Genomic DNA, 21,652 nt, shown 5'->3' with positions numbered 1-21,652 from the left:
GTAACATTAAGTGAGAGTTATGTTTCCGTACGCTCGTGTCTTTGAGGTGACTCATGGCTCTGTAATGAAGGAAACGTTTTTCCAGCGTGAAGAACAAGCAAATAACAAAACGATGTGGAATTCGTCTCATCAAGAGCGTAGAACGAAGAGAAAATTTGAGTTCCAATTAGGAATCGAACTCCTCACGTTCATATTCTGTGCTCCATCAAGGATCCGCTGAGAGTAGAAATGTGGTCAACCAACTCGTGTCCCCGAATGAAAAAATTGAGTGTTCACTCTAAATCATTTAGGCGAAGCAGTCTTTTCTTGAGAGCGCTTTGATGTCAGTAAAAAATATTTGAGGGCCAGTAGACCTTCGCCTATAGGAATGGCAGTATTAGGAAATATAATAATGTCCGTATTGAAAAAAAGTTTGTCTTGCCTCAAAAAATTGAAATCCTGAAAAATTTCAAGTGCGTATTTAGGGGTGTCTTCAATGTTTTAACGGTGAAGATTTGATGAAAGGTGCAAAAAGATTGTAACTTGTTCCTTGTGTGACCCTTTTCTCAGCGGCTCATATAAGTACTTTTGTCTTAAAACATGTCAGGGATGCCAAAGCACTCGGTACGAAAAGGAACATTTGTCTTGTTACAGTTGTGCAAAGTAGAAAACGAACGAACAAAACGAATAAGTTCTCGGGTAAAGGGGCGTGTACTCGCATCTTTGTGCGCGCTATCGTTTTTAAGACATCTGTAAGTGTACTAGGCTTTGAGGTCACTTTAATCGAGATGTTCAAACCAGGAAGCTACTTTACATCCATACTCAAGTGTTATATAGGTTCGCATTCTAGTTTATCGGGCACATGGAATGTGCGACATGCAATTTGCTTGGTTCTGCCCGCTCAAGCTATCGAGCGATTTGATCCATTTTCGCGTCGTAGAAAAGTGTTGATTTGCATTTTACCTTTCCTTTAAAGACTAATTGAAAGGCACTTTTTCTTAGGATGCAATTCGAAGTTATCTGGTCTGAGGTGAATGTTTAGCAGCAGTAGAAGTACACCACTATCAACTCGGGCGGTCCAGAGACGAACACAGAAACTTTCAGCAATCTCGAGGAATATGAAGAATAAAATGTTCTCGTAAAGGATCACGAGACGCTCTCAACAAATCACCCAGCGAGAATTGTTTTCAGCTCAAAAACCTTCCAGTTGGGTGAGCATTTACGTTTGCGCACTGCGGCCCGGTGCTCCTAGTGCCATGCCAATCCTTTCGAAAGGGCCGCAACGTGGTATGGAGAACCAATGGAATGTCGCCAGATAAACAGGGCAATCGATATGGCAGATGGCGAATATGGACGGAAGTCCAAGTTCCCCACTGTTTAGTATGTCGACTCTATTAAAAGCTGTAACACAACGAGCCACAGTATGTTAGAAGGAGGAGACCTTATCGGCTTCATGGCCTTTAATGGTGCCCAAAACTGACATATTGATACGGATTCGACCGTCTACAGGCCTGAAATACAAAGCAGTGGCTAAAGCTTCCAGGCAATTGTGCAATGTCAGAAGCAGCGCACAAAAAGAGAAGGAAAGCAGTATTCCAAAGCTCAAGATTCCTTTGGGATGACAACAGGTGATCACCGGATCAAAGTGGACAGAGACTCCAAAACATGCTTGACAAAAAGAAGAGGATCCGAACAGAATTTAAGACAAAAACCCTCAGTGTGGAGGTTTTTTTTGGAAAACAACAAAGCTTCTTCAGTGCTTACAGCTCTGGGTGTGCGTGTTCAGAAATCGATGGAGCAAGACACAGTTAGGGCAATGATCCCCCGCTTCTTAAAAGCAGTGCGAAAAATTTATTTCTTAATTTGTGGAAGTTGACAACATAACGAGATTATTAAATATCATGAACGTGAAATCGACCCTGTTTCTGAAGACAAAAATTCAAGACACCAACACACTTTCTAAGTGGATAGTGTAGGGCGAAGGGGGGGGGGGGGTCCTGCCATACTCCATTTGATATCTTTGATCCAAACTCCTTCAAAATGACAAAAACTTAATTGAAAAAAAGTTATTTTAAACAATTCAACTGCTTTTCTCTTCTGAATATGAGTCAGCATGGCTAATTGCTATTGCACAAGTGCAAGAAGACAAAACCATCAGCCAACCATCTACTGAGTATCCACTACATGGCTTTTTATTGATAAACCTTTCAACACTATACAGACCAAGGCAACCCGACTCACGATCTCTGAAATTCCCTGAGTCAGACACAGCTGCACTGGTTATTTTTTTTTTCAATTCTGTCCACATATAAACATCAATCCAGAAGTATTTTTATAATTAGTATGATGCCAAAGACACCACATATCCGGTAAATTTGTTTGACAACACTTACAGGCTCAAATATTATTCCCACATTTGAGTAGTAAAAGTTAAACCATAGGCATGCCACCACAACAAGGAGACTGATGATAAAAAACTGATCAAACTTCCAACGGCTCATGTTGCAATTGTCAAAATTGGAAACTATAGCCAGAGGCTTCATTTTGAACTCATCTAACAGTTGCATTGCTGCAGTACGCTCTTCAACTCCATAGGGCTCCAATATATTGATATGTTTCATGAAATAGTGCTCTAAATGTCCTTGAAAAATATGTTGTCTGTATGTTGAAATGATATGGAGTAAAAGTCCTCCTAATGTTTTGTTATTGTCAATTGTAAACATATCATAGGGAAGTTTTTTACTTTGCTCTGCAATCCACAAGATAACTGTCTTTAAATGATAGGATTTTAAAGCAGGGTAATTTCTCTTTTTTACATGGCTAAATTGCTTTACTGCAAATTTGATAATTGCATAACACAGTTTCAAGGCTGCCTTGTCAGAATGATACTCAAAGAGTTCAGACTCAGCCTGTGCAAATGTAATTCGCCAGTCAAAGTCATGGCATAAGTGATTCCCTGCACAATGCTTGTGAACCACATAGCATCCCCCAGTTCTGATTCTGTCAAGCAGCTGCAGTGGGAAAGTGTCCTCCACTCGCCAGCACCAATCGTAAAATACTGCAGCAGAGTCATGGATCTTGACTGCAAAGACAACATCACAGTCAAACCTAAACTTTCCCCGAGGGCCATCCAAAATTGTTTTGAATGTTATTGCTGGATAATTAAATTCAATATTCCCATCCAAAAATTCTGTTCCAATTTTCTGTGAAACCAGTCTTCCAGAAAGAAAAGATTGTTTTCCTCCTTTCACAATACAATCCTTCAAAAATGCATCTTCAATAAATCCATCAATGACAACTTGGCAATAACCTGGCATTGTGGGAATTAACTGGTCCATGCTGATATGTAATGGCTTATAGAACACATTCACATCCACGTCTTGCACAATTATTGGATTTGACCATGGGAGTATCCCAGAATTTAAGTTCAGCAAAGGGAAAAATCCAAATCCATGATCTGCAGAGCTTCCAACCAGTCTATATTGCCATTTCCAAGTATCTTTAGGCAACAGTGATGCTATATACTCCCTTGGCATTCTGCAAAAATCTAAATATCTCGAAGTCTTTTTCATATGCCAATTAAGTAACCAATGCCCACCAAAATAACGAAAGAAACCAAATAACAATGCAGGAGTGACAAGTAGAATTGGTGTGCAAATAGCTATTACTAAATAAAGATTTACTCCTTCAAAGATGGGAAAGAATTGATCATAGGCAATCACTGCAGTCATAGGACCAACCAGGAAGATATGCAAGTACTTGGCAATGTCTAAAAATGATGGTGTATGCACTGCTGACATGTGCAGACCAGATACAATATCTGTAAATCCTCTGAAAATATGAGCAACTGCTTCTTCAAACATGATGTCTCTAAGCAGATAAAGAACACACTATGATTATCATTTATAGATTGCAATATATTGGATTGTGATGAATGGAATAATCTTCCCAGAAATGAGGTAGAATTTGACGTGGAGAAGAAAAAGAAGCTTAGCAATCAACACTGATCAGCTGTTGTCAGCAGACCTTCATTCACTCTAGAAAACCCTAAATGGTCCCCTTTTTAGCTTGTTCTGCCTGATTTGAGCTGAATTTACAATGAGCCTATGTGAACAAGTGCATTCATTTAAGGGGCTAAAAGACTGAGAGGAGAGTAGTGGTGGTAATGGTCATGGTGAAGGGGGAAGGGGGGGCAGTGTTTAACCTTTTGAAAGAGTATGCTTAATGCTCAAATCATGGTGAAGTCCTCGAGCCCTTGTCCTCTCATATTCATCATTGTCCAGAGGCAATATATTACATAAAAGTGAGTTAAAATTTTCGCACAGCCCCATACTATTGTAAAACAAATCTGTTTTCCCAATGGCAATGTATTGTTTTTGTCATTGTTTTCTCTATCCAAGAACTGAAAGCATAATGTAGTATGGGGCTGTGCGGAAATTTGACCAAAACTGGTTGTGAATGGCAAACCACTCCAACCTGTTCCTCAAGGCGCTTTCTCTATATTTAATATTCATAAATTAGTCATAGAAACACTGAAAACGAGTTGAACTAATTCCAAGTATTCTAAATATTTTTACCTAGCGTAACAAAAGAAACATCTAGTAATCGAACTCAATCGATTGATTTCGATCGAAAATTCTTTGATTTTTATTCGATTAGGCACTCCAAGAGATTTTCCGAATCAAGAGTTCTTTTGCTTACGGCGTTGACCCGAGAAACACTCAGCACTATCCTAACTCTCCAGAAACGGATGCTAATCAGCTTAAATTTACCTTAGGTTAGAATTTGTGACTCACTGAGATGGCTAAAAGTGCTGTTTTGACAACAGATTTTCTTTTCAGTTTCCCGAACGCTCTTCGCCAGTTCAACATAACGTGAAGTAAACTTCATGTAACGATCATGAAAACTAAGTCTTTTGAAGAGTCTCTTAAGAAAAAGTTTATCAAACAAAAGTATAACCAAAAAAAGCCAAAGAGGAAAAAATACAAAAAAATAAGAATTTTGGATATTTCTGTCTCTTTTAGGTCTTCTTCAGCCCACACATTTGATCAGATGTAACTTTTGTTTTGCTTCTTCCATCTCTAACTGCTTTTGTTTGAGCACAAAAACAAGCATCCTAATTAATTCAGTTCTAGAGGGTCATATTTAATCGAATTTGTGCATGCAACTTAAGATATCGGTATTGTGACGTCCGTAGCTTTAAGGTGTACATGCATTTAATATGTTATTTGTTACAGTTGTTATAAAAACATCCCGTGGAATTTTCAGAGATTTCGTCAAAGAAACAAAGGAACAACACATAGCCTTTTTATGCTCTGATGAACCTGAATGGGTTCCCAGAGGTTCCCAGAGGGACTCCTTACGTAAACGTTGTTATAAATCACGCAAACTGAGCTTGAGATCTAAAGAAACACGCTATTGTGTGTTTCAGAGCGGAATACGTGCTTTTTGCCGTTGTTGTTGTTTTTCTTTCTACGTTCGCTTAAGCACCATAGTTGCGTCTTAAATATTTATTTGATGCACCGAATCAACCGTAGGATGACTAAAATTGCTGATGAGTTTGTTTAACCAAACAGTGAACTTTACAGATAAGAGGTCAAATTATTCCTATGAAATTTACGTTTGATCTTTGACTTCGTCTTCATTTCAAAACTTCTCACAAACATAGACCAAACAGGCTTGTTAGCAAGAGTTCCTGCTAGAAATAATTGCGTGAGATGTTACTATTTGTGAAAGAAACCTCACGCAATCTTGCTAATTAATAACCCCGTCAGGAAACATAGATTACTTTTTTCGAAAAAGTCATGCCTTCAGGTAAACTAAGATTTAGTATTAGAGATGTATATTTTTCTTGGGTAGTCATACAGAATTTAATAATGCTCTTAAAATCATAGAGGTTCGATTTTCAAGCTCGTGTACTCTCAAATAATTGAATCAACAAAGTCATAGTAATAAGTTAATTGCCAGTGGATGAGAGCGGTCTTAGCCAATAGGAAAGTGACAATAGCTTGAGGATGAAATTGACACGCACGTCAAAGGAAGAAGCCGCATAATTTCACATCAAGTTGGATGCACTTTTTCTTTTCTCTTCGTAAGATGTGTTTATAGAGAGGAATACTTAAGCTTTCATCGATGACGGACACAAAACATAGCCGTGGACATTCTAGGAAGTTAAAAGTCGGAGTTGGCGGAAAGCCAGTGGTGGGTTTAGTTGATGTTCAATCACTTACGATCTCTTTGACGATGCGTTCCACTTTGACAACTAGACTAAATTTAGAGTGAACGCTATATTCGTTGTCATTCTTTTCACAGCAAAGCTGGCAAAATGAAGTCGAAATGCAACCTACTAGTTCCTTGGGAAGGGCAACAGCTGCCCAGAATACAGATTCGTTGCAAGAAAATGGTCCGAGTCGCCATCCCGTCGCTCAGGGAACGCAACAAGCGTTTGCTGCCACTATCCCGCGCGGAAAAAAAGAAGCAACCACATTCCCAGCATTTCACTCAAAGAACGCTCCGGTCAAAGTATCCGTAACTGGAGAATGGGCTCTGAAGGAATGCGAGGTCCTTAACTATTACTTTATTATTACTTCATTTAAATTGCATAAACGGGCGTTGTGATTTCATTTAAAACATTCTGTTATTTGCAGTTACCGAAGTTCAGATTCCCTTGAATTCACTGAGTTTATTCAAGCCATCCGAGCCTTTGTGTTTTAATGCCCTAATTTTAATACTGTACTTAGACTGTCGAGCTTTTTAGCGTATTAAGTGTATAAATGTTGATTTTAGATTACCGGTGTCTGGTATTAGCAATGAAGGAATATTTATGCATTTTGATCTGCAGGAACACACATTCTGGGCTAACAATTTGTTGAAGAGAGGAAAGAGGAGACTTATTTCCGACATCCGTCGTTCGATCGGCGATGGCCAAACCTTGGTTTATGTTTTGGAAACCTTAGGTAAGAATTGAGCATCGCTGTTTGATATTGATGTTATACAATACTTAGTAGCTTGTAATGTGTATGACTGTTTTACTCTCACAAACAAACAAAGCGAATATCGCCCCTCTTCTATTGTTGATGTCTGCGGTCCATGTTTCCGCTTAGGGAACGAAGCGTCACATGAAATAATTTTTCCCGTATTTCCGTATCAAGAAAGCTTTCTCTACACCTTTTTTTGTTTATGTCGTCGAAGGTTAATATATGTGGTTTTTGGCCAAATATGAAAGAAAGTGGCTCTCAAATCTGACTGGGGAGATTACGGATTGATGAAATCATTCAAACCATGGCGTTACTATCTCCTGATTAGATCTCGTTTGCATATAACCTAGTCACTCCAACACGCCGGTAGTCCGACAGGAAATGAGAACATTCAATCAAAATAAAGGTTTTCATCCCTTCAAAATGGTATACTAGTAACTTCTCTCTTCAAAACCCACCATTATTTATGAAAAAGTTGACGAGAAAATGTCTTACAGTGTCGAACAGCTCCCTTTTATCTTGAAAGCGCCATGTAACAGCAAATTATCTCATAAACTAATTCATAATGAAAATATATTGTAGTGAGAAGAGGGGATTACCATTAAGATTTTGACAGTTGAAGTGTAAAGAAACAGTAGATTTTATTTAACTACGACCCGCTTAAGTGATGATGGTATTTCCCATTTCTGGCAAGTCAAATTTGGTCTGCTTTATGTTGCAAACTCCCGACCATTCGTTCATTTTATATTTACTAGTACAATGATGTTTCCTTGTTGATGGTTTCACAATTCTCATTACAATGTTGCTATTTTAATGAAAATTATGATGCTTCTCACTCAATCTAAAGGATAAATTTATCACAATTAGTGTCACTCAAAGAGGTTTTAATATCAATAATTCCACTTGTTATTAATATGCAAATATGGATAGCTATTGTTCAAAAATAATTCAAAGAATGTGCCAGTCCTTTGTCTTTTATTACATTCACTTATTAGCTTGACACCAAATAAGCAAAATCAAAAGCTAATATATTTAGTGATGATTAATTTCTTCTACCAGTGAAACCAGAGTGAACTGATTTTGCTGTGAAATATCACATTGCTATCCTGAAGATGTATTTCAAATTTTGGGAAGCCTTATATGTAGGCATCTACATGTAGTAAATGTGCTTGGTTTAGTCCTGAAATTGTTATGGAGTGTGTTACTGTCAACTCATCAACCCAATGGTATTGTCTGCAAACACTTAAACAATCACTGTATTTCTCATCAACTAATTCTGGCATTATACAAATTCATTGGAGTATGCCATATTTGTCAAATTCACATTGGTATTACTTTTGTCTATCAAATGGTGCATCAGGACCTCTTATTGCAGTGAAGAAATGGTTTTCAGTGTAGCTGGTGATGGGTTTTTGAAACTGCTTTGATCATGTGAAAATGCTGAAATGGCAGAAACGAAGAAGTAAATGTGTTGTGTCTTTCATGTTGATGTTAGTGATATTGGAATCCTTGGTTTATCTAATCCATGTTTGTTGACATGTTACTGTACCAAGTGTTGGGAAAAGATTTGCTGTTTTTGTCAGTAATCTGTGGTTAATTCAATGTTCTGTCTTGATTTGAGACTTTTTAAACAAAAATACTCTTTTACTAAACATGTTTCTGTGAGTAAAATTTGTTTTCTTAGCAGATTTTTTGTTTATGGCAGGTATTCTTGCTTTACTAGATTAAACAAGTTCTCCTTGAACTCTGTCCAGAAGTGAAACCCATACACTTCATGCTGTAACATTAAACACACAGTTTCTTATTACTACAAATGTTAGTAACATGATGTAGTTTGTGGCTTGGGATGTCATTCCCTGGTCAACACGAAATAATTTTTTGTCCTCAGCATATGATATATTCAGAGAGTGCCATGGTGTTTATACTTCAACATCAATATTTGGTAGTAACATGCTCATAGTGAGAGTTAAAACATTCTTGTAAACTGCATTAAACTTTCTCAGGATCAAGGAGAATTATCATTGAACTAAAATCAGCAATGGTTGGCTCCCAGGACCTCAAATTTTTGGAAGAAAATTTAAAGTTTGGTCTCTCAATGCAATCCAAAGAAAGAGGAATTTTAAAAATTTAAAAATTGTTTCTTTGTGGTTCAGCTGTCCTCTCTGTGTAGTTTTAAAGTATGTGTACTGATCATCTTTCTGTATTTCAGCTGGTCAGAAGATCCCAGGGGTTTATGCTCGTCCAGTGACCAGGGCACAAAAACTGGAAAATCTACAGCTATGCATGAGTTTCATGGGAAACAGGAATATAAACTTACAGGGAATCTATGTTGGAGGTAAGGAACACTTTCTTGTTGCCATTTTAATTAGCTGTTCTATTAACAGTAAAGGCAACTGCGTTAAAACTTTGTTATTTTTAATTGAGTTCTTGTTGGTTTCCATCCTCGTTATGGCTTTTTTTGGGGGGGGGAGGGGGGGTGTACTTCAATTTTCCTCCTTCTGCAGAAATCAACACTGCATATTCCATTTCAATCTTTAAACAGTGGACTTAGAGCCACCATGTGGAAGTGCAAATGCTAAAATCTGATTGATGTGTTGTTTATATGAGTATCTTAATAAGAATAAATAGAATTTTGAGGTTTTAGAAAGTATTTCAAACTATAAACGGAGATTATTTTGTATTCAGGTGGAAGCACTTTTACTCTTACTATTTTAATGTAGAAACATTAATGTAGAAAGATTGGGAAATCCTAAATTTATCTTTATTAATTCTTACCCTTTATTTCTTTAGATCTTATTGATGGTAATGTGAAATCTGTGCTGAATCTCTGTAGAAATATCAAAGCACAGTTTGAGGTGAGTTTTCCACAGTCAACTGACTCCTAGACATACCCTTTTCTGCTGTGAGTGCCTGTGTTAGGGCGATGTCTGTCTTAAGAAGAGTTGCAATGAAAAACCTGAAGGATCCAAATGGCTGCTAGCTGTGGCTGAATTCAGAGACAGTTCTCTTGGTTTGTGACTGCAATCATTTTAAAGCTTGTGTTGTTATTTATCTTCTTAACCCTTTGAACCCTAAGAGTGACCACCATCTGAATTCTCCTTACAATATCACCCCTGAATCAAACACCAAAGTCATGAGAATAATGGAAATGATCACCAACTAAAGGAGCTCTTGATTATTAAAGAGATTCTCCTTGGCAGCACCTTAGGAAATGTACAGAGAGCAGTATGGAGAATATGCAAACTGATGTTGGGGTGTAAAAGGCTATTAGAGTTGACAGACCAATTATAAAATGAAATCTCCAGATGGGAGTGTTGATTTATCACAGCTTGTATGATTGAACTTATGTTTACTGTAGGGAGGATGGGTGTCTCCTGATGGGCCGCGCCCTGGCTCTTCTGGATCCACCAAGGAGGAAGATTTCCGATTGATGAATGGCACAGCTCCTCAACATACTTTGACAAATGGTAATTGTAATATTATTTTTTAAAATCCTTGTGCATATCATGAGTGGGTCTGTGGTAATGAGGATTTCCTTGGTGCATATTTTGCCTATTACCATCCGTTACTAGTTTCAATAAATAATTTGCTATTCAGTTCTGAAAAATTGGAGTTGGATCTGGGTATCATTTGGAATGCCTCTGTTTATTATATGTAGGTTAATTCCCTGTGACAACCTTTTCATGCTACCTGGGTTTCCATAAGTTTTGTTTGGGTGGCAGGCATTCAGAAATTACTCAGCTTTGGATCTCAATTTTTAGTAGATAGGAACTATAAAACTCGAAACCCAAATTTGTCAACATTTTCTTTCATTTCTGATTATCATTGGTTGATGATTAAGTAGCAAGGCAAAACTCTTCATAGGGAGGGGTGAAGTTTCCTTGCTGATGGCTCTTATATACAACCTGGTTTATGTCATGGGGTATAGATTTAATTCATTTATCAGAGGCTTATATTAAGACTCTCAGATCATTGACAGCATCTGAGCAACTGTTCAACTATCCCCTTCCTTAATCCAATGTTTACCCTCAGTAACTTGTTATCATATGACTGTTGTTGAGCCAGGGGAGGGGTAGGTGCATAGTTGCTCAGATAATAACATTGATCCAGACTTTCTTGTACCTGACATGTTTTGGTGTTTCATTGAAAAAAACATGGAAGGCTTTCAAAATTTCTCAATCCTCTTCAATCCTGAACAGCTAAGAATATATTTTTTCAAGCCTTATTTTCACTACTGCTCAAGTAGTGCACATTACTGCGAGGGTCACTTTCATTCACATCTTTATCTGCAGTTCAAATATATGACTTTCATATGTTCTTAGCCGTTCATTCATCACTTCACGGGTTTATTTGGAACCAACATAATGACCAGCTCCCAGTTGGCTTGTTAGCTCAGTTGATAGAGCGCTGCACTGGTATTGCAGAGGTCATAGGTTCAAATCCCGTACAGGCCTGAATTTTTTTTCAGGTCTTATTTTCACTTCTGCTCAAGTAGTGCACATTACTGCAAGGATCACTTTCATTCACCTCTTCAATCCTGTTTGGCAAGATATGTCAACATGTGATTGTGTGCTTTTGTGGTCATTCAACCATGTTCATGCAGAGTGTAATCCCTAGAATCAAAACAAGTGAGTTATGAAATAAATATCATGAACAAATAGCATGTATCAGTCTTAGCTTTCCTTCCATTGTGGCTGCTTCAGGTTATGATGTGGATCCTCGACTGCATGGGAACAGCTCTGGATACCACTCAGATGATGCATCTCCCATAAAGAAGAGCGAGGGAGCTCCGTTCCAAGAGTTCCGCATGCCAGGAATGCTTGACAGTCATGATGATCATTCCAGGAAAATTGTGCAACCCTCTGATGTTGTTATAATGGTATTATTATTTAAGATTGTCAAAAAGCAAACAAGCAAATGGTTTTTGTCAAACTTACAAATCTCAATTGATTGAAATTTTTCCAACATATGAACAACAGGCTTTAGGTTGTGCCATAATTTATTTGATTAGGAAATTGTCAACATGTAAGAAGTGACATTCTGTTTTAATTGTGTTGCAGAGCCGAACAGAATTGAACAAAAGAGGAGTCTTACAGACTAGTGAGAATCCACAAGTGAGTGAACATGAAGTCGTTCTGTGAATACCATTTGTCCTTTTTTCAATACACAATCATCAAAGGTTCTGTGATGGTTTTGGAGGATTTACTGAGTGTCATTTATCTTCTTGAAGAAAGAAGCGCATTACACGATTGTGGTTAATATGACCAACCCTGGATGCCAAGATTTTTTTCACTTGCATTGTGTAGCGTTTTTGAAGATTTTGGGGTTTTTTTTATTGTCTGACCTTTTCTCTTTGCGATTATCTTGTAGATTCGCACAAACGGAACCATTTCATTGGAAGAAAGACTGAAGACATTGTTGAGCTCTCCAAATCCTGGAGGACAGGCTGGAGAGGTCAGAACACAAATTGAACCAATGAAGTATACATTTATTTTAATTTATGATGCTATGACTTTGTAGTGTGAGTTGATAGTCTCTCAAAAATCGAGGCTTGATTCAAGTTTCGAGACGTTCGGGCCTGTTCGAGAAATTGATCAGTCGAGTTTCGAGGCGTTCGAGACTTTCCGAGGGGTTAAGTTCCACGACGTTTGAAACCATTCGAGGAATAATCAAGTCAAGTTCTGTAAAATTTCGCGCCGAGGAAACAGAGCTAATTGCACTCATATTTACGCCAATCCTCAATTTTGCCCTGACAGGAAACTGAGGAAGAGCTTATAATTCCACCACCACCAAAAGGAAATCATTTTGATGATGATGATGATGATGATGATGATGGTGATGTTGAGAGAAGACTGCAGTCGTTGCTGGATGTCGCCGAGGAAGACAAACCTGATATGGAGATGAAAACAAAGGACTTTAGTGGCTTGAAGGAGCTTGACAGGATTGGTTATGTGGTAAGCCTAAGTGGAATTGATACATTTGGTGAAAATGATATTTATTCTGTTACCTAAAGAGTCATTATTTGGTAATTTTTAATGTAATTAATCCAAGGAAAGCAGTTACCAAAATAAGGCATTATCATGCTGGTGGCTATCTTAATCATTTCCACTAAGAGACCAACAGAAAGTACTTTAGAAAGTTTTAACGATTTTGCTAATCAAATTAGCATGTCTTCTCCAAAATACAGTGGCCGGCGGAAAAGTCATTCTTGTAGGAATTGAAATTCACTTTATGTATCGCCTACACACTTTTTGTGTGTTATTTGTTAACACAATGCTGAAGAGTGGAAAGAAAAAAACTCTATCACGTAGCTATCTCATACAGAAATGACCCGATTTTTTTCCAACGTCCTGGTTAATGGAAACTGGTTTTAATTATCCGCGGTTTTGAAAAGTCGGAGTTAAATTGCAATAGTCTGAGTGGCAACTGAACTTTTCAACAATTTTCAATCTTAAGCCAAGTCACCCATCACAAAAGACAAGAAATGTTCAGAGAGGGCGAAGTCAAGCAAGGACTAGCAGTTTCACAGGCAGCGGTAAACCTGCAAGGTAAATGATATATAACTGAAGGTTTTAAAGGCAATACAATATTTGAGTCTTTTTTGCGAAAAATAGTTGCGCTTAAATGTGGAGATTCACTTTGGAATCAATTGATTTATTAACTACGGTATGGAAATGGTTTTAAGAAAACCCGCCCCAGTTTCTTAACCAATCAGATGCCAAACCAAAACCAGTCCTAGCTTAGTCCTGTACAGCTTCGCAAATGATCCCAGTTCCTCGCTTTTTCCCCCCACGTTTAACCCTGGCAGCTTTTATTTTCTTTAATGATTGTCTCCTTCTGAATTAACTCTTAATTCTGATGGGTGGTTTTTATCACTATGGCGTTGGTTGTACGATAACTAGTAGAAGTGGGCTCTGTTTGGTATTTCCCTTTCACTTGTTCGCTTCAAAAACTACTTGAATAATTAAACTCTTTTTTCCCGTTTTTTTTTTTTTTTCGAAATCTTTTCTTTAACAGAGGAGCAAAATTACCAGCAGCACCACTGAAAAGACAGACAAGGCTCGAGTCCGATTCGCCGGTTCAATCGCCAAGATTTCACCGAAAATTGGCAACTGCTGTAGGATTACCAACTAGAGCAACAGTTGTTGCATCCGAAGTACAAGCCTCGCGGCCACAAACGCAAAGAGCAAAGGAGAGGTCTGGTGGCGAGAACAGCACGTACAGTGAAAGTGGTCGTGCTAAGAGGCTTGTTAAAGGTGAAGGCACACCACCAAAGAATTTCCAAAGAACAAATTCACGGTCAAGCTTTTTGAAACAGGTCGCTGAAAAGCTGGCGGATAGATCGACGACGCCAACTGTTTCTGGATCAGAGTCTGTGTCTCCAGCAGAGACACCAATGCTGCCTACTCTCTCACCCGCATCTTCAGTGGCCACGTTTGTGTTTGTTAGTGAATCAGACTCATCTGGTTTAAGTTCTGATGAAGAAGAAGAAGAGCGTCATTGGCGGAGACGTTCATCCGTTTCTTCAAGTAGAAGCAGAGGTGGGAGAGACAAAAGAAACTCGTTGGCGTCAGGTATGTTTCTCTGTGATTCCCTTATCTGTTTAGCCTTTTTGGTAGATAATATGGGTCAGTGTTGGTGAGCGCATGCAGAACTCTGCATTCAATAGACCGCGATTAAGCCATGATTTGATAATTTTGGTTTTTGCGTGCGGAACAAGATTAGAAGCTTATCCTCATGGTGCCCCTGTTTACCTAGGAATATAAATGGATTCAAACTTCTTAAAAGTAACCTGTGATTGATCAGCATTCTATCAAAGTGGGATGACCTTGCTTGAAGTCCCTTCATGCCGCTTTCTGCCTCGAACTCATTTGAAGAACTTTGTATACATAAATCCTTTTTTACGACATGAATTACTTACAATACATTAACTCTATCACAACACATCACCAACAATATGTTACTTACGTTACATTACTTGCAATCAACTGCTTACGAATTCATTTGAAGAAAATTTTGCTTGTGAGAAGGTTGATCAACATAGTCAGGACATATTTCAATTTTTTATATCAACTGAGAAATCTCAAGGACTCTTCCATCTTTTTCATCAGGAACTAGCTCTAAGTAAAGAGCGTCGTTCACCTGTTTTGTTTCTGTTGCTCCTTTTACAGGGAAAGCGAAGAGTACTCCAGATTTGCAGGAAATTCGTACACAGGTAATTTTGTTGAATACATTGTTTGCATTTAAGTGAGACATCTAAAAAAGTGAACATGCGGAAGATTTGGTGCTCAAGTAGAGCGCAAATAGTAGTGGTGAATTTGATTGTTCTGATGTTGTTCTTGGGGTTCGCGTAATTTTATTCTCTTTTCATTTGCAGCTGGAATTCTTAGAGGGGATGTACAGTGAGATCTTGAATAGCAAGGATGTTGAATCCAAAGATTCTAAAAAGTCCAGCAATAAATTCAGTCAAAGAGCAGCTGCAATGCAAGGTGGGTGTCCTTCATGGCTGTAACTCATCCAATTAGGGCTCCGTCAAACTAAGCATTATGAAGATTCGTTACAGAGCGCTTCTGCGCAGCCGTGACCTGCGATCACGCCTTCATTTATTAGCTCTTCAGCGCGAGTGTTTCTTCGCCCGCGGAAAAGTAAGAGTCTTCCTGCGGGTGGAGTAACCCGCGTCTTGCAGGCTAACGAAGTCGTTGTTACGTTTCGTCACGCAATCCGAGAGTTGCGTGTCGATTACGTCATGCAGTCTGAGAGAGCGAGATGCAGACAAGACTAGTCAACGTAACCACAGGTGCTAATGATACAACTCCTCTTCAAGCGATTTATGATTTTAGCGTTCCTTTCAAAGACACTCAAAATCTCTCGCTAAGAATCATTGAGTTTGCCGTGTAAGTATTTGAATTTTAATATATTTAGCCCTGTGCATTTTTTTTTTTTGCAGCTAGCTTGACGAGTTATAAAAAACAGAGGAACAAAGACATCAAGTAAGGCTAATGTTTCATTTCTAGAATGATTAAGATTTTATCAGAAATTTGGGAAGCCCCAGATTTAAGGCTGGGACATTGTGGAGGAAAAGTTGCTTCGACATGCCTCTGTGATGAATTGTTTCGCTAGGTTCTTGCAGGAAACAAGTCACAGAGACTTATTTTATTTATTCAAGCATTGAACGAATTCAAACAAGGTTGAATTTGTAGGCCTTTTTTCCGGAAAAAATTGTCTCACATGAATTGAGATTTTTACGTCGTGTGACATGCAAGGATTGATATGACGTGGTTCCGCTCCATGTCGCTGCAACGTAACGCTTCATTTCCCAAATTTCATGATTTATTTGGGTTCTTTACTTTATTTTATCTCATGTTGTTATTGACTTATTTTGTGACTGGAAGGTTGCATTTTGATAGAAAGAAATTCATCGGAGTTGTGTACTAATCCACTAAAGAAACACCAAATTTCTAACAACTCGCTGAATTTTATAAAGATGCTTACAATACAAATTAAGGCGAAATGAGAATCATTTGATGTCATTAACTTTACACTTTTTTCCTTTTATTGGAAAGTCTTTTTCCGCGTCGAAATAAAGGTCAAAAAGTTGTCAGAACCTCGTTCCATCAGTGTCGCGTTTTTTTACCCAGTTATGTTCTTAACATGTTAACGACAAATAATAAGAATATAAAAAAAGAAGAAAACTATACGATATTCACTTTAAATATGGTGTTTTTGCCTATTCATTTGTCGGAGTGTTTGCATTCTTTATAAATAGAGCCTGTCTGAGTTTCCAATATAGCTTTCAAGAGCATCGTTTCCGAGGAAACAAAGCACATTAATTTGTTGAAAACATGACTTGATATATGTTTTTAGAAATTGCTGACAAACGTTTTAGGTGTTCATTGCTTTTATTGCGCTTGACATTGTCGTTTTAGGAAGTTGTACAGAGCCATGTGTGCTCATCTGAACTATTTGAAACTCAATATATTCACGGCTGAGATGGCTTTTTATAATTGATCAGATACTGGCTTATCATCTCTGATATTCTGTCACAACTACACGAATAATGTAACCAATATATTTTAGTGCGTATTTGTGTGGCTCTAAATAAAAAGCAAGTAATTTGCGGGGGACGAAGCCATGGAAATCGAATGAGAGGTTAAACAGGCCCCATTTTCGACCATCATTTTCCTACTTTCAATAAACTTTTCTACAATATTTTTACACAATTCTGAGGCCAATTTTCAGAGCCTTCTTAACTTTATTGCCGTTCTCGGTATTAAGAAAAACCTTTTTCCCGGATAGACAAAATGAATTAAAAACAAAAACCTTTTAACGGAAACCACTCGAGTTATTGGCGTCAAGTGGTTTATAGTAAGGCATGCGTTGGGCCTCTATTGACGTCACCATGGTTACGAATTTAGACAGTTTTTCCCGTCTTATCGCTTTCATTGGCGAGAGTTTTACGGTTGGCATTTCTTGTAAGCATAATTTGCGTGAACATCATAGAATGCCAGAGCAGAAAAGGTATATGTTACGAACTTTAGGTTAACATATCAAGCCACAGTAGAGATATTTAGAAGCGCTTTTTACGTGAACTGCAAACGGCAAGAATCGAACTTTTGCTCTCTATGGTTCAACTGGTTTTGCCACAATATAGAAATATTTCCATTTTCTGCTATTAGAAGATTCTTTTTTTACTTTCCTGTTGGATATGTTCACTTTAAGGATCAGAAGAGAAGTAATTCGTTCGCCTAGCTGAATATCCTCATTCGTTTCCTTCAACAGGGCAGTAAACAAGCGATTTGGTCGCCTAGAATCTCACGTAGTCACTCTCGCCAGAAGTGTAGCTCATTTGTCATCAGAGTTACGTTCACAAGCTTCGCTCAGTCAGGATGTGGACGACATGAGACGACAAGTACAAGACCAACAGCTCAAAACTAAAGAGGAGGGTGACCCGGCCAAGGAAAGCGCCCAGCTGCAGTCAAGAGTGAAAAAACTTAAAAGGTACTTCTTGACAATTTATTTCTACAGTGGGCTTTTTTAGCCCTGAAACATCAAATCCTTTAAGACTAATTTCGCGGTATATACAAACATCCCTGTAAGGCCAGTTTCTCTTTTTCCCTCTCCCCCCTCCCCTCCCTCCTACATTTCCCTTCATGACTGGACTCAATATCCTGAGGAGATGAGAGAATTCAGAACCAATGAGACAAATTCGGACATTTCAGAAAGGCAGACTTGTTTGAACTTGAAAAAGTTTCCTATTAGTTTTTTTAATATGTATGCGTAAATCTAAGACGTTACTACTTTTTTATTTTTGTTATATATTTTTTTTACATTCTCTTATCTAAGCACACCTATGGATAGTGATAGCGCGCGCGGTGTCTGAACAGTTTACACTAATTACTATATAGATCCTATCGAGGTCCCCTCATTACGATCCCTCTTGTAAGTTACTAATTTAATGAAATGCTTAAAACGAACAATATCCTTTCATGCGGCTTAACTACTGCCAGTAGAATATAGGTAATGGAACTTCGATGTACCAGAATCTTACCATACCAGACACGATTCAGACGCATGACGATTAAGTTATTGAACGTTCTTTGAAACTGGATTGTCGTCATAGAGAAGAGGCTGAATGCGAAACATTAAGGGGATAAATTTTTAAAGCAACTGTGATGTTGCGTCGGTGGAGGAGTTGAACAAGATAATTTTGATATTATTAACTGAGTCGAAAATGTAAATTGTTGGCCCTTCGTCAGAGCGAATCGTCTGACGAAGTGCGAACGCTCGAAACGTCAGCTTTGAAACTCTTTGAGGGGGCCAATTTACATATATTCAGTTGATAATACCAAAATTGTCTTTAATGCGAAACAGTTTAACAACTTAAAATTTGACTGAATCCTTCATTTCTGAAACTGCGTCGTAACGCTCTAAAGATGAGCGAATGAATTTGTTAAAAATAGCAGAAAGTACGTCACGTTCGCTATGTTTAGATCTGAACCAGGGAAATTGGATAGTGTGTATGAAGTCGCGCTTGCGGTTAAGCAACCACGGCAGAAAAAAAAAAACCGGAAGAACATTTTCTTCCGTAGTTTCAATGATTTAGTTGGGTTTTCCTTTTCTTGCGAGAAAACGTTTTAACTTGTTAAATACCGTTTTGTACTGAACTCACGTTATTCCTGGTTGGCAACCAAACATAAGGAACGTGCAATTTTGTAAGTGATCTGAAGGATATTTAACATGGGCTCTGTTTTTGTCTTTTTTAGCTTTTTCGGTGAGGATCCTCCACTTCTCGCACTCTTTCTGAAGAAGCTCGGATATGAGGTAATGCGTAATAACGCCGAGTGACGGCTCGTGACGTAAATGTGCATTTTTAGCGACACGAGCCTGTGGAATACTTTGTTGTCGGAGGTTTTTCTGGTTTCTGAGTCATGGTGTCAGAAGTAATACCACGACTCCTAGTTGGGATATTAGTTCATTCTCAGCATTTTCCAAAGTTTCCCTTAGAGTTCAACAGGACATATTTTAACCTCAGGGTGGGTACTGCGGGAGTTAAGTGTCTTTCCCAAGAACGCAACAAGGTGAACTCAACTCAGGTCCTTCCCTGACCTCTTTGGGTCAAACACACCATCGATCGACTGTTTGATGTGACAATCGCTGTCTCGTATATGAAACTATATTTACGGTTAAGTTTTTGTAGCCACAAATTCGATGAAAAACGCTGTTTATTGCAACCCACTCTTCCGAGTTACGTGATACGTATTCAGAGAAGTGGAAAAGCTTCTTTATTTATAGTTCCTGTACGCCAAAAAAATACGTAACCGGAGTTGGCCATTCAGGAATTAGTCAATATGTAAGAAAGTCTTTTGTGCCACCGGAACGTCACGAATTTATTTTAAGTCCGGGTAAATGAGACTGAATTTCCTTGAAGGCTGTATCGTTATAGAAACATTTTTTGGCCTATTTTAAGTAGCTCTCCTTTTTGAAATCGCAATAGGGAATAAAAAATAGCCATATGTGTGTCGACAAACTATGCGGTGCTTATTCGTTTTCCAGCAAAATATATTGCCGTATTCAGTAGTTTCATTCACGATTGTCAAAATTCCCGCAACCAATCCGTCATTTCATTCGTCTGAACCCTTTACACCCTAATATCAGTATGCATATTCTCCATACTGTTCTCCACACATTTCCTGATGTGCTGGGAAGGAGAATTTGTGTAACAATCAAGAGCTTGTTTAGTTGGTGATCGTTTCCTTTATTCTTATGACCTTAAATCTGTGATTCAGGGGTGATGTTTGAAGGAGAAATTAGATGAAAATCACTCTTTGGGGTCAAAGGATTAACTATGTTCTCACTTCGTGTTCCAACAGAGATTTGTAGACAACTTTGAAGCCGAACAAGTTGGCATTCTGGAGGTGGCCTACATGACTGAAGAACGATTACAAGGCCTCGGAATTCCACTGGGTCCGAGGTTGAGAATTATGGAAGAAGTTAAGAAATTTGCCTTGGAACACACAAAGAAAGTCCGCTAAACTTTGTAACATGTATTTTAATTTATATACGTGGTTTTCTTTGCCCCTTTTTGAAAATTATTTATGATACGGAAGAGAGAGGGTCGAACAAAAAAGAATATGCGCAACCAGGTTGCCAAGTTAGCATTCTTCTTGGCATGCTTCACCGGTCACGCAATCGTCCCAAAAGTTGAGTTTGAGATCTTCGACTAAACTCATTTTCAGTTGCACAACGACAGTTGTGATAGCAATCTTAGCTGGCGTGTAGGCCCTCATCAGTGCTGCAGGACGTGCGTTTCTTCGCCAGGCGGGAAGATTTAAGAGACGGTCAGGCACAAATTATCATTTCTAGATCCTCTCGCTAGACCTCTCGCTAGTTCGCGATGCTCTCCCGCGGGCTAATAAATGCTCGTGCTGAAGCGCTCATAATGAGGGCTTGCTCCCAGGCTTCAGAAATCTCGTCAGTTGTCAAAAATTAAGTATTGGTTATAGACATGACCTAAGACTTGTCAGTGACGCTTCTTAAAGAGAATTCACTAGCTCTATTTGTATGTTTGAGGTCAGAATTCTTAAAGGTGCCCTGTTTGTTGCTATTTCATTCGTATTAATTTTAGGACTAGTGTCGTGTCCTTGGATTTTTAAAAAGCAGGTGTAAAAATGAATTAGAAAATATTTTTATAACGGATAATTTTTACCTCGATGCAAGACCTCAACTGAATCATAAATTATCTATTTTTATATAACCACTGTCCATGCATATGTTTCAAAAAGCAACCGTCAAGATATTTATAGGATAATGCGTTACTTTCGTTACTTTCAAATCGCTGCGTCAAGTCGATGCAGGCCCTACTAAACTTGATTCATGGGCAACATTGTTGAAAAAACTTCAAATATATTTTCAAAATTGCATAACTTTACGCAAGTGGGGTATTCGTTCATAATATTTCAAAATAGCTTCAGAGAGATGTATATTTCCCCAGTTGATATTTTATAATAAAGACATTATTTGTACAGTTATAATCCTGTCTGTACACTTTTTCGCGATCACCGTGCCTGAAGTGTTACCCCACCCCTCCCCTCTTTTGACCATTGCTCACCCCCTTAGTAGAAATTTCTTTCTCTCCCCAGTTTGCACTGCTGTAAAAATCAAAGACGACAGCTATAATTTTCACCAAGAAATAACAA

General features: G+C 38.3%; 2 protein-coding genes across 4 annotated transcripts; one reads left to right on the top strand and one right to left on the bottom strand.

Moving 5' to 3' along the window:
• Window positions 1-1,957: 1,957 nt before the first annotated feature.
• On the bottom strand, window positions 1,958-4,848 carry LOC131781835 (uncharacterized). 2 transcript variants are annotated; one of them, XM_059098550.2, is made up of 2 exons: window positions 4,752-4,848; window positions 1,958-3,849 (listed from the first exon to the last, which is right to left on the bottom strand). In XM_059098550.2, the coding sequence occupies exon 2, from the start codon at window positions 3,840-3,842 to the stop codon at window positions 2,295-2,297; it is 1,548 nt and encodes a 515-aa protein (XP_058954533.2). In that variant the 5' UTR covers window positions 3,843-3,849; window positions 4,752-4,848; the 3' UTR covers window positions 1,958-2,294. The 2 variants fall into 2 exon arrangements, with proteins under 2 accessions (XP_058954533.2, XP_066025780.1); XM_066169683.1 differs by having other exon boundaries at window positions 4,776-4,840.
• Window positions 4,849-6,006: 1,158 nt separating this feature from the next.
• LOC131781850 (uncharacterized) lies at window positions 6,007-21,473 on the top strand. Of its 2 annotated transcripts, XM_059098567.2 has the most exons (18): window positions 6,007-6,180; window positions 6,292-6,540; window positions 6,821-6,935; window positions 9,166-9,291; window positions 9,747-9,811; window positions 10,315-10,423; window positions 11,660-11,835; window positions 12,017-12,070; window positions 12,327-12,410; window positions 12,713-12,910; window positions 13,413-13,504; window positions 13,974-14,530; window positions 15,128-15,171; window positions 15,334-15,445; window positions 15,904-15,946; window positions 17,736-17,954; window positions 19,220-19,277; window positions 20,327-21,473. In XM_059098567.2, the coding sequence occupies exons 1-18, from the start codon at window positions 6,112-6,114 to the stop codon at window positions 20,486-20,488; spliced, it is 2,532 nt and encodes an 843-aa protein (XP_058954550.2). In that variant the 5' UTR covers window positions 6,007-6,111; the 3' UTR covers window positions 20,489-21,473. The 2 variants fall into 2 exon arrangements, with proteins under 2 accessions (XP_058954550.2, XP_058954551.2); XM_059098568.2 differs by lacking the exons at window positions 6,007-6,180; window positions 6,292-6,540; window positions 6,821-6,935 and adding an exon at window positions 8,253-8,418.
• Window positions 21,474-21,652: the final 179 nt, after the last annotated feature.

This window comes from Pocillopora verrucosa, chromosome 7 (genome assembly GCF_036669915.1).
Source record: "Pocillopora verrucosa isolate sample1 chromosome 7, ASM3666991v2, whole genome shotgun sequence".
Taxonomy (NCBI): Eukaryota; Metazoa; Cnidaria; class Anthozoa; order Scleractinia; family Pocilloporidae; genus Pocillopora; species Pocillopora verrucosa.
This window is presented reverse-complemented; position numbering and strand designations above follow the sequence as displayed.

Bases quoted from the DNA above. Each gene is read 5' to 3' on its own strand.
- LOC131781835 (XM_059098550.2), bottom strand. From the start codon at position 3,842: ATGTTTGAAGAAGCAGTTGCTCATATTTTCAGAGGATTTACAGATATT.
- LOC131781850 (XM_059098567.2), top strand. From the start codon at position 6,112: ATGACGGACACAAAACATAGCCGTGGACATTCTAGGAAGTTAAAAGTC. The intron at 6,541-6,820 runs GTCCTTAACTAT...TTTGATCTGCAG, and splicing joins GGGCTCTGAAGGAATGCGAG to GAACACACATTCTGGGCTAA. The intron at 17,955-19,219 runs GTACTTCTTGAC...TGTCTTTTTTAG, and splicing joins AGAGTGAAAAAACTTAAAAG to CTTTTTCGGTGAGGATCCTC.